The sequence below is a fragment of the Callorhinus ursinus genome, unplaced genomic scaffold, assembly GCF_003265705.2.
Source record: "Callorhinus ursinus isolate GAN/ISIS: 27379988/994484 unplaced genomic scaffold, GSC_fseal_2.0 scaffold106, whole genome shotgun sequence".
NCBI classification, from domain to species: Eukaryota; Metazoa; Chordata; class Mammalia; order Carnivora; family Otariidae; genus Callorhinus; species Callorhinus ursinus.
In genome coordinates this window covers 1333717-1345714 of record NW_027397168.1, presented here as the reverse complement: position 1 = coordinate 1345714, position 11998 = coordinate 1333717, and the positions used below count along the sequence as shown (strand labels likewise).

At 45.7% G+C, this 11998-nt stretch overlaps 1 protein-coding gene across 2 annotated transcripts in view; it reads right to left on the bottom strand.

Annotated features, from left to right (window-relative positions):
- The window catches only part of ZFP28 (ZFP28 zinc finger protein), a 45185-nt gene that overhangs the window by 8589 nt on the left and 24598 nt on the right, over positions 1-11998 (bottom strand). The window contains exons 1-6 of one of the 2 annotated variants that reach the window (XM_025848799.2): positions 11711-11955; positions 11122-11213; positions 2757-2883; positions 2478-2573; positions 758-918; positions 20-134 (exon numbers count right to left, since the gene is read on the bottom strand). The exons of the other annotated variant lie outside the window; for it this stretch is intronic. Of the exons in view, the coding sequence (XP_025704584.2) occupies positions 20-134; positions 758-918; positions 2478-2573; positions 2757-2883; positions 11122-11213; positions 11711-11930 (811 nt within the window). The 5' untranslated portion in view covers positions 11931-11955. Of the gene's footprint in view, positions 1-19; positions 135-757; positions 919-2477; positions 2574-2756; positions 2884-11121; positions 11214-11710; positions 11956-11998 lie in introns of those variants that run through there. 2 annotated transcript variants of the gene reach the window in all.

The following is an 11998-nucleotide window of genomic DNA, read 5'->3' as shown; positions in this document are numbered from 1 at the left end:
TTAGGAGGGACATCCTTACCTACTGACCCCAGGTCACCATGGTTCTCCCATATCACATTCTTACAGAAACTCTTCTGAGCTAGGTCCAGCTGCCGGGAGAAGTCTACAGCCATGTTCGTGATGGTCACCAAGCCCTGAAATGGTACAAACACACTCTTTGATCAAACGTGCCCACAAACCTGCAAAGGCTCTGGGGAGGTGTGTGAAAGAGACAACCTGTGCAAGAATTCTCACTTAAGTTCTGAGTGATCCAGGTCACATAATGACTGGGCCTCGTCAGAGTGTCTACGTTTGTGGAAAAAAAAAAAGAAAAATCGGAGAATCTGTTTCTGCCATGGAGAATCTGTAATTTTGCAGGAGAAAACGAACTTACACACAGTAGGAATTTCCTAACGCTGACTGAAGGTTTCCCCACCTTCAACACGCACGACTCGACAAGTCTGCAGGGTTTCCCTCTCATATGTAATCTTTCATGAGAGGGGCGGGTTGAAATCCTGCTCAAAGTCTTCTCATGTCATCATATGTTGAATGTTTCTGATTAAGAGACTTGTTTGTGATTCATTACAACTGAATTGTTCCCCTCTTCTAGTATGCATCAAGACTGCGTGCTCTTCCTTCCGGCGGGGTATTCCATCTACAGGAAGCACCGTACTCAAACAGAAACTTCTCCCAAACTCCCTGTGGTCATGGTCTCTCCCCTCAAGAAGGGTTTCTTTTGGAAGGATACTGTGACTTGACTAGAATTTAGCTCACTTACTGGCTGCCTCTCAAACAGAGCACCATAATCCCAGTTTTCCCCTAATATGGAGCATTCCAGACTGTAGTTTGTGAGTCTCTCCATTATCACTGCCTGGGGTAACTTTTCTTTAGAGATGTCCTTCTTTGCAGGTAACTCAGTCTCCGGCACAGTCTTCAAATCTGAAATATATTAAGAAGGTTTTCTCCATTATGTATTAATATGAAGAGAACTTCCAAAATGTAATCAGAGGAATTAAAATCCCCAAAAAACCCCTATCGTATCGAAAGCTTTTTTATATGACTAGCCAACCCTACATTCCCGTATTTGTGTAGCTTTCATCCTAAAGGATACAGTATGAGCTTTCTTACTTAAATCTAAGATGACATATAGCTAATATAAATAAGAGGGGGGAGAGGCTAAAGAAGAAAATTGCTGTATGTTCCTTATTTCAACATTAAGTAAAACTCTTGACTCTTTCTCCATTTTTCCAGCTAAAACTTCTTTTCTCTCTTTTTTAAACAATGCCTCTTTTATTACAATGCTAACTAATGGAAATTCGAATCCCGGCCTTAGAAGTGCAAGTCTTCAGAATCAACTACAATTTTGGCAAGAAATGAAGGATTGGCTATTTCATTTTATAAAAGTCGTTCAGAGAACGTGATTTAGTATGTTAAATGGAAGAGTTTCACGGTTCTCCTGTACCCGATGACAACCCATGAGAGTTGTCAGAAGTTCTGCGAGCGGTCTGTCCTGTTCTGTCAAATATAAAGTCTTCCCTCAAAGTATGATTTCAACAAAGAGGTTGTATGAGATCCTCAATTCTTTAGAAATTGCTGACATTTCCCCTTGTAGTAACCTCCAAGAGAAGTCTATAATTCTGATCCCTTGTCTTAATTGATCTGTTGTTCCAGAAATAATGTTGTAGTTGAAATCGCTGTATTCCCAGATGATAGAAATACCATCACAATATCTGTAAGATCTGTCTGTCAAATCAGCATCCGCACTCTCTTCTGAGAGCCAGTCACCCCACTGTCCGGTCCTGTCTGCACTGGGAGGCCCACCTGCACCCAAATCGATGACAGCCCCACCCAGACCCAGCTCCTGGCTTGCTGGTCTCTTTCTTATAATTCTAACATTTCTGCTAAAGGCTCTACTCTCATTCTTGTTTCTCTGCCTTGAAACTGGGACTGATTTTTCTTCTTCCTCTTTGGCCCCTATTCATACTTACCATACACAGGATAACAGTTTCTACTTCACTTAACTTATGTACAGATATGCCCTATTTCCCTGGTGACATGGTTAATTCTTCAACAGCTTACACTCATCCACCAACCTGTATCTGATGGCCTTACTCAAAACTGACAATGAAAGTCAGTGAAAGAAGTCTATACACGAAACAGTCACTTAATCAAAGAGAAATAAGATAATAAAAGCATTATCAGCATCGGCCAAGGATTTTTTAAAGAAGAGACAGGATTATGTAAGCTTGAATGACAAAGGGTCTGAGAAGGAGCTAGGAAAAAACGGGATTCAGAGAGGAAAGAAGTAATGTTCAGAGGGAGGAAAGCAAAGGTGGAGAGATTAGGTAGGATGAACATCTAGCGAGCCCATGCTCAAGAGGCCTCAGTTTCCCTCCAGGCCTGGAGGCTTGGAAAGAGCCTGCTTATGATCCTACATGGCTGAGGTCCTGAGCTGTGACCCGCAGGGCCTTCCCGCCAGCAAGGCCTCCCATGCTCACCTGGGCACCGGCCTCTTGTCAACTTTCTCTTCACCATCCAGGGCTCTTTCCTCTGTTCCAATGAGGAGATCATATCAGGCTTAGAAACGCAAAGTCCTAAATACACAAGAAGAAACAGGAGGTGGTCACACTGTGGATCTGTGCAAACTTGAGATGCAGGCCCCTTGGCTTGATGAAAGAGTGGCAGTGCAGGGCCTGGTGCTAAAGGAGTAAAGGGCTCTGAGCTACAGCAGCAGGCAGAGGAGAGCTGGGAGAATGGGGGGGGGGGCGTACCCTTACCCAGCGAAACCAGGTTCCTGTAGTTCTCCAACATCACACTCCTGTACAGATTCCTCTGAGCAGAGTTCAGCCATTCCCACTCCTCTTGGGAGAAATCTACAGCCACATCCCCAAATGTCACCAAGCTCTGCAAGGACAAAACCGCATTCTTGCTCAGTCAGTGCTCATGGCCCCCTAGACTGGGGGGTTGTTATGGACTGAACTGTGTCCCCCAAATTCATACATTGAAGTCTAACACCCAGTACCTCAGAATGTGATTAATTTTGGCGACAGGACCTTAAAAGAGGTGATTAAAAGTTAAATGAAGTCACGTGGTCAGGCCCTAATCCAATCTGACTGGTGTCAGAGACATGAAGGATACGAGTGCACAGAGGGAAGAATGTGTGGGGACACAGTGACAGGGTGGTCATTGGCAAGCCAGAGAGAAGCCTCCGGGGAAGCCAACCCTGCCAGCACCGTGATCTCCGACTTCCAGCCTCCAGAGCAGACTGGGAAAATAACTGTCTGTTCTTTAAGCCCCAAGTCTGCGGTAGCCCGATACGGTAGCCCGATACGGCAGCCCGAGCAGACTCATATAGGGGTCTAAGGATTACCTTCTCCTCATTTTGGGTGAGAGACTATGCATACAAGGAATAATATCCAGAGAAAAGAGAAAAATACAGAGATAGCCCCTGCCCTTGGAGAAGTGGCAATTTTGTGCAGCTGTATACACAAGAAAAATATCTGACATCAATTCAGAACATAAATAATGGCAGCTCAATTGCTCCATGCACAAGAGGTACCAGAGCATTCTTCAACACGAGGACACACGAGTGGCCTGGATCAGCACAAGAATGGGGAAATCAACCCAAAGATGAACCTCAAAAGGCCCAGAAGACTAAACCTCAAAGTCGGTTCTAAGGATTTCTATTTCACTTTCAGTGTTCATTAGATGTTGAGCATTCATGTTAACAACAACAACAACAACAACAAAAAACCTAAACAAAATTCTTTTTTTTCCTGAAATAAAGATGAGTGTTTATTAAGAAAGAAAAATACTACAAACTGCCCTTCAGAATCAAGGTGCCGTCTCAGAGAAGCTGGGAAGTGTCGAGGAGGTCCCATGAACAACAGGTAAGAGAGTGAGCCTACTGCCCATCTCACCCACTGTTGGCGGATTTTTATGATTTCAGTGTATAATCCTGATACATTCCAATGTATTTGAAACATTTATTTAATTCACACTCTGACCCCAGGAATCCCACCAGTGGCTGCCCTCTAGATTTAAATGACCAGCAGCCCCGGGATTTTAAAAGTATATACTGAAATCAGTGAGCAGGAAAGTCCGACTACCCACAGAGCCTGAATGCAGACTGCAGCACACGCCAGCCCTGTGATCTCAGCTAGTTACTTTACCTCTCTGTCTTGGCTCCCCAACAGTAAATGGAAAAACCAACAAAACCTCACAGATCGTGGACCAAACAACACAGCACCTGCACAGCACTCAGAATGTGCAAGGCGCCACGAACGTGTAAATGAATGTCAGCTACCATGCTGTTGACCAGCACCTGAACTCTCCTGTTCATAGCTTCCCTTAGTTTTACTGGAAACAAAAGTCACTTTGAGGTTTGGTGTCTGTTGAATCATATGCTATCACGTGCTCTCTAACCTGCAACAATTCTGAAGGTATTTTTAACCAAACTGTGTAAAGACAAAAGGGTTTTGTAAATGATATCTTGATTTATGTGAAGACAGGGAATTCTTTTTTTTTTTTAATTTTTTATTGTTATGTTAATCACCATATATTACATCATTAGTTTTTGATGCAGTGTTCCATGATTCATTGTTTGTTCATAACACCCAGTGCTCCATGCAGAACGTGCCCTCCTCAATACCCATCACCAGGCTAACCCATCCCCCCACCCCCCTACCCTCTAGAACCCTCAGTTTGTTTTTCAGAAGGACAGGGAATTCTTGACACATAAATCTCCTAAATGGGAGACTGAAGGGCGCCACGCCATGGAAAACACCTGCTAATACTTGCAGGAAACAGCCAAGAACTGTTTAGTGTGAGCCTTGAGCAAAAGACATGCTCATATGCCTACATGAGCAAGCTAGTCTAAAACAATGCTGGTCAGCTCTCACTGATGTTGTCAAGTTGGAGCATCGGGCCACAAAAGCAGAGAAACTGCTGTGCGGGCTGAATAAGTAGCAAGAGAGCTCGTTTTGCTGGGAAGGCTCAGCTCTAGTTCCCTGCGTTGCTCATATCCACCTGCACCAGCAGTTAAATGTCTTCCAATTCTATAAACTGTGCAAGACTCAGTGGAATCTTCAAGTAGACTGAAACTCAAACATTTCAATGCAGATGCTGAGTGAAATAAGCCAGACACAGAAAAACAAATATTGCATGATCTCACTTATATGGGAAAGCTAAAATAGTCACACTTATAGAAGCAAGAGAGCAGAATGTCGGCTGCCAGGGGCTGCGGCAGGAAGAAATGTGGAGGTGATGGTCAAAGGGAACGAAGTTTCAGTTATGCAAGATGAATACATTTGGGAGAAGTATAGCATCATGCCTAGAGTTAACAATACGATATTATATCCTTAAAAGTTGCTAAGAGGGTAGATCTTATGTTAAGTGTTCTTGCCACCAAAAATAATAACAAAAACAACAATAATAATAATGGTAGGAGGAAAATTTGGAAGGTGATGATGGTGGTGATGGTTTCACCAGTATATACTTATCCTCAAAGTCATTGAGTGGTACACATTAAAAACGTGCAGGATCCTACATGTCAATCATACCTCAATAAAGTGGCTTAAAAACAAACAAAAAACCCCACAACCATTTCTTTTGTTTTAAACATTTATTTATTTAAGTAATCTCTATACCCAATGTGGAGCCTGAACTCAAGACCCCGAGATCAAGAGTCATATGCTCTTCTGATTGAGCCAGTCAGATGCCCCCCCAAAAACCCATTTCAATGCAAATATTTTCAACTGGTTCAAAGGTATAGGTGTTCAGACCATGCTACTTCTATGCTTTTACTCTGACCTGATCTAAAAGCTGGTTTTTCACAGATTCCAGTCTTACAGTTCTGTCTATATGCTCCTTGCCTGGCAAGTCTTGCACTTATTTTTTTCAGATATTCAAAATCTTTTCAGATAGTCTTTTTTTTTAAGATTTTTTTTTTTTGACAGAGAGAGAGAGAGAGATAGTGAGAGAGAGAGCACAAGCAGGGGGAGTGGAAGAGGGAGAAGCAGGCTCCCTGCGGAGCAGGGAGCCCGATGCGGGACTTGACCCCAGGACCCTGGATCATGACCTGAACCGAAGGCAGCCACTTAACTGACTGGGCCACCCAGGCACCCCTCATATAGTCTTTACTAAATGAAATATTATATAAAATGGAGTACATATATTGTATACAAAACACCTTTTTAAAATCTATAATATCTTTGCGGCACCTTTACAATAACTTTATAAGTGTTGGTGCAAGAGAAAATGATGTCCAATTTTCTTGTATTTGTTACTCTTGTCATTTGTAAGAAAACTGGAACTTGGAGCCCCTACTACACAAAAGAGTATAAGTTCTAATATTTTCTTATACTTGGCAACTGGGATCTTTTGGGGCCTGATTTTTTTTTCTTAATAAGAAATGTCCCCTTCTCCACCTCTCTACTTCTATGTACCAGAGGGACCTAGCATTAACAATGTATGTGTAACCTCCCAAATAAGACATTTTCTCAATTTATACAGACTGCCCTTTATATATATATATAGAATCAATGACTTCTGGGGGCACCTGGGTGGCTCAGTCAGTTAAGTGTCTGCCTTCGGCAGGTCATGACCCCAGGATCCTGAGATCAAACCCCACATCGGGGTCCCTGCTGAGTGGGGAGTCTGCTTCTCCCTCTGCTCCTCCCAGGGGGGCCCCCTGCACCCCCCAGTCGTGTGCACTCTCTCTCAAATAAACAAATAAGATTTTTTAAAAAAAGAAATACAACTGCTTAAAAAAAAAAAGAGCCAATGACTTCTGTTAGTGCTATGGTCTGAATGTTTGTGTCCCCCCCAAATCCATACATTGGAATCCTAACGCCTAGTGTGATTGCATTTGGAGGTGGGGCCTTTTGGGAGGCCCTTTGGTCATGAGGGTGAATCCTCTTTAACAGTCTTAATGTCCTTATAAAAGAGATACCCCCCCACCACCACACCGCCTAGAGCTCCTTAGTTCCTTCCTCCATATGAGGACACCGAGAGAGGGCAGCCCCAGCTATGGAAGAGGAAGCGGTCTGCATCAGCCACCACATACAATTTGCCAACACCATAATCTTGGTTCTTCCCAGCCTCCAGAACTATGAGAAATAAATGTCTGTTGTGTATAAGCCACACTGTCCATGCTGGTCTATGATAGGAGCCCAGACAGACTAAGAGAGCTGGCAAACTTCTTCCACTATAAACAGTAACAATTATTGCTTGCAGCACGTACGATATTCCAGACACAATTCTATATACTCACATATAAGCTGATTCAACCACTACCCGGAGAGTCGGTACTAGCAATATTCCCATTTTATAGATGAGGAAATGGAGCGCTGTAACTTGCCCAAGATCACAGTCAACTGCAGAGCCAAGATTCTGAACCCAGTGGTCTGGCTCCATAGTCCACACCCTTAACCTCTAAGTCAGGGGCCAGCACAGTCTTTCTGTAAAGGGCCAGAGGGCAAATATTTTAGGCTTTGGAGGCCAGAAAGCCTCTGTCACAACGACTCAACCCTGCTCCTGCAGCATGAAAGCTGCCACAGTCCACAGTTACACCACGTGTGCCAGGCTCCAAGGAGATTTCATTTATGGGCAACAAAACGTAAACTTAGGTAATTTTCACAGGTTGTAACATATTTTCATTTTTTTTCAATCACCGAGAAATGTAAATACCATTTGTAGCTCATGAGCTATACAAAAAGAGGTGGCAGGCCAGATTAGGCCAGTTTGCCAACTCCTGTCCAATACCATACATTGTTGAGTTACTGTGCATCACCTAAGGGGCTGGTTCGTAAATTTCTAAATGACAATGGCACCAGGATGCCGACAGCAAACACTGAGATCTCACTATGTGCCAGGCACCTTTACGTTTTTCTAGGCACTTTACGTGCATTCACTTAATTAATCCTTAAAAGAACCACATTAAGCCAGTACCATTATCATCTGCATTTTTACAAATGAAGAAAATGTGGTCATTTACGTTGCCCTGAGGTTACACAGAAATTAAATGCTAATGCTAGCACCGGAACCCAAGCAGCCTGGCTTCTTTGTCCACACCTGTGACCATGACACTAGCATGCCTCTACTGAAAGCTTCCACTCTGGGCGCCTGGGTGGCTCATTTGGTTAAGCAACTGCCTTCGGCTCAGGTCATGATCCTGGAGTCCCTGGATTGAGTCCTGCATTGGGCTCCCTGCTCAGTGGGGAGTCTGCTTCGCCCTCTGACCCTCCCCCCTCTCATGTGCTCTCTCTCTCTCTCAAATAAATAAATAAAATCTTTAAAAAAAAAAAAAAAAAAAGCTTCCACTCTGACAGAAGCCACAATGCTTGCTATCCATTCACCCTGATGATGAAACAAGATCCACTAGGCAACATAGCTTTCAGATAGAAAAAACGATCAACCTGCTTCATTCAAGGGTACGCAAAACACTCTCAACTGTGCTCGTCCTATTCTGATTCCCATTGCTAGTGTGGACATGTGCAGATTTCCAAAAGGGTTTCAAAATGTCACACTACACCAGAGAGAAAACATAATGGTACACCCAACGTAAGAATTTGATCTGGTGGTCTCACTCTTAATCTTAATAAAGACAGAAAAAGGTAAAAAACAAACAGAAAACAAAAGCAATTTTATCCTTAGACAGAAATACTGTGGAGTATTAATACTCCACAGAAAAAAATGAGTGAAAGCCTTTTATAAGAAAAACGCATTAAAGAGGGGTTTTTTTTTTTTTTTTGGTTCAATTTGATTCAGTTAATTTTTAAGGCATGTGAATGAAAAATCAGTAAGTTTTTCTTTTTGGTGAAGTCTACTCTTTACACCATAAATTCTAGCTTTTGAGACTCTATTGCTGTTCCATCTAAATACAACTTTTATTTATTTTTTATTTATTTATTTGTTAGAGAGAGAGAGAGAGAGAGAGAGGCAGGCAGAGGAAGAAGCAGGATCCTGCTGAGCAAGGAGCCTGATGTGGACTCAATCCCAGGACCCTGGGATCACGATCTGAACCAAAGGCAGACACTTCAAGAGCCACCCAGGTGTCCCTAAATACAACTTTTAAAGTATTCTGATTTCATATCAGTTTAATAAACTTTAATGCACAAAGTAAGAGAAACTTCTAGGAATGCATTCATAGGAAATAATCAGGGATAAAGCACATTTCCAGGTAGAAAAGTGATTATCATAATATTATGTTAAATAGCAAAACACTGGCTACAAGAGAAGCTTACACATTCCTCTACCAAATATTTTCTGAATGAGGCTTTGGGGGTGAAACTGTCCAAAATCCCTGCCTGTGTCAAGTATACTTGGAGCAGAAAACCAGATATAGTAAGTAAATATACAGTATGTTGAAATGCGCTAAGAGTTTAAAAAAGGAGTAAAGCAGAGAAGAAGATGCGAAGAATGTGGGTAGGAGTCTTTGAAGCTATAGACAGAAGGCCTGGGGAAATGAGAAGGCAATTTTTGAGGAAGCAGACCGAGTGATGCAGGAGGATGGAAAATGGCAGAGGTCCAAAGGACCCGTTCAGGTAGGGCCCTGTCAGCACATGAAGGACGTGGCCTTCATTCACGGAAGCCACTGGAGGGTTGAGCAGAGAGGAACACAGCAGTTAGGACAGACCCCGCCTGGGTGCAGCCCTGGGATGTGACCGCAGGGAGCATATGATGAAGCAGGAAGTCACGGAAAGAGAGTCGAGGGGCCAACAGTAAGATAATAAGCACCAAGGCAGCGATGGAGGCAGTGGGCATAATGATAACCGTCAGGTTGCAAATACGAGACAGACACAACTGTGGGAGCAGCCAGTTTGGGGGGGAAACCTCAGATTTCAGATGTGAATGTATGAGGTCTGAATTACCTACCCGACATTCAAGAGGAGGAATCAAGTTGGATGCACAGGCCTGGAGCTCAGAGGAGAGGTCTGAGCTGGAAAGGCGAATTTGGGAGAAGCCTGCCTACGGCTTTCTACAGATGGGAACAGGCATTGTTCCTCAGGAGAACGTGTGCAGACAGACAATAAGAGAGAGCCAAGAACACCATCCTGAGGCACGGGGACAGCTGTAGGTCCGGGAGGGGAGGAGGAACCAGCAGTGAAAACCGAGAAGCCAGGAAGGTGGTAGGAAGCTCGATGAGTGCTACAAGCCAAGGGGGAAAAAAGGGTCCCACGAGAGAGCAAGGGATGAGCTACTTCAAGGGTCGGCAGCCCCCCGTTTTTGTAAACAGTTTTATTGGAACACAACCCTGCCATTCATTTACATACTGTCCGTGGCTGCTTTAGTTCGAGAAGGCAGAGTGGCGCAGCCGCAGCAGAGACCTTATGGCCCGCAAAACCTAAAATATTTACTACCTAGCCCTTTACGGTGAAAGTCGGCCAACCCCTGAGCTACTTCAAATGCCAATGAGAGTCAAAAAAGACGGAGGACCGGACAGTGCGTCCGGTAATGTGGCGATCACTGGTAACTTGCTTACAAGTAGCTTGGGTGGGACAACTGGCACCTGGTTCCTATATTTATGAGCTGGCTGTCATATTTATGAGACACAGAGGTCAGAAACAAATAAAACTATTTGTCAGCATTTTAAGAAGCCATCCAATCAAGTGAGAAAAAGACAGCCTCTCACACTGCACCAGGGCTGCCAATCATCCCCTCTCTCTTCAAAACATGGCTCCAAAATCACCTTCCTGGGAAAGATCCCCTGCCCTTCCCTCACAGGCAGCTAGAAGCTCAGGCTAATGAGCTCCCTGAGAGCAGGGCCTGGGGCTTAGCCATGTTTCTCCAGGGACTGGCACCAAGTGGATACCAAACAAACCAGGTACAGCACCAGCAACTGCCGCGCTTGCCCCAAGGAGTACCTTTCGGCTCCATCAGAGTCTCTCTGAGAAAAGTGGCACAGCGAGGGGCTGCATCACTTCACCAATGAAGAACGAACACTGAATGGGATGAAGAGGAGGCAGGGAGGGAGGCCCTGGGCTACCCCTGTAGCCCATCACTCACCAGAATGTGAGGAAATGGGAACCAGCTTCCCAGGACAGGTCTCTTAAACTGAAAACTTTTAAAAGAAAATAAACATTATTAAGTCCTGAAAAGCAAGACCGCGTCTCAGAGAGGAGAGTGGAAATGCCAACTCACCTGAGACATGGCTTTCAGTTCGGTTCTTGTCCCTGCTGCCTCCTGCTTTCGCCTCCTCTCCTGGAGAAGGGCAGTGCCCCTGGAAGGAAGAGCTGGGCGGGGGGAGAGAAAGGAGGCGCTGGAGACCAAATCTACACGACGCTCCTAGTCACCAGGCTGGAGAGGGTGCCTTCCTGCTGACTCTTAAACTACAGCCCTTAAATCAGAAAGGGCATCAACAGGTGGAGAATCCAATACTCAGGCACGAACGGATGGATGGGACCAGTTCTGAAGGGACTGATCCGTATACGACCGTCGCTCTCCCTAGGGAGGGGCTTCCTCTGTCCGGGAGCCTGAATTAGGATGGTGTGAGGTCAGGCTGACCCTGGCAAGTCACGGTCCCTCCCTGCACGGCTGCCTGATGCTCGGACTCAGAGTGAACTTCCAAACCTTTGGACTCCCCCGATCTACCAGCCTCAGAGCCTAGGGACAACCATTCACCAGCACAGGAACCCGACAGGCCCTTTGCCCCAAGCCCTCGCCCTCCCCGCACTCTGAAGGGGTGAATTCGTCCCCGTCCACCAGAGGCCCGACCGCCTGTCACCCTCACCTCCGTTCTCAGGCCCCGTGGTCACCGCTCCTCGCTGACCCCTGCACGGGGGGCCATTCCTCGCGCGCGGCCTTCCCCGGGCAGGGCGGGCGAAGGCAGCCGGGGTCCCCGCGGTCCGGCCTCGGCCCGCCCCGGGCTTTGTGCGGGGAGCGCCTCGCCGCGGCGGGGACCCCCGCCCGCGGGTCCCCGCGCCCCTGCCCGCGTTCGCCGCCCCCTGCATGTCCGCGCGGCGCGCGCGCTCGCTGCCCCCACCCACCGCGGGCGCGCCCGGCGTCCAGCGGGCCCCGC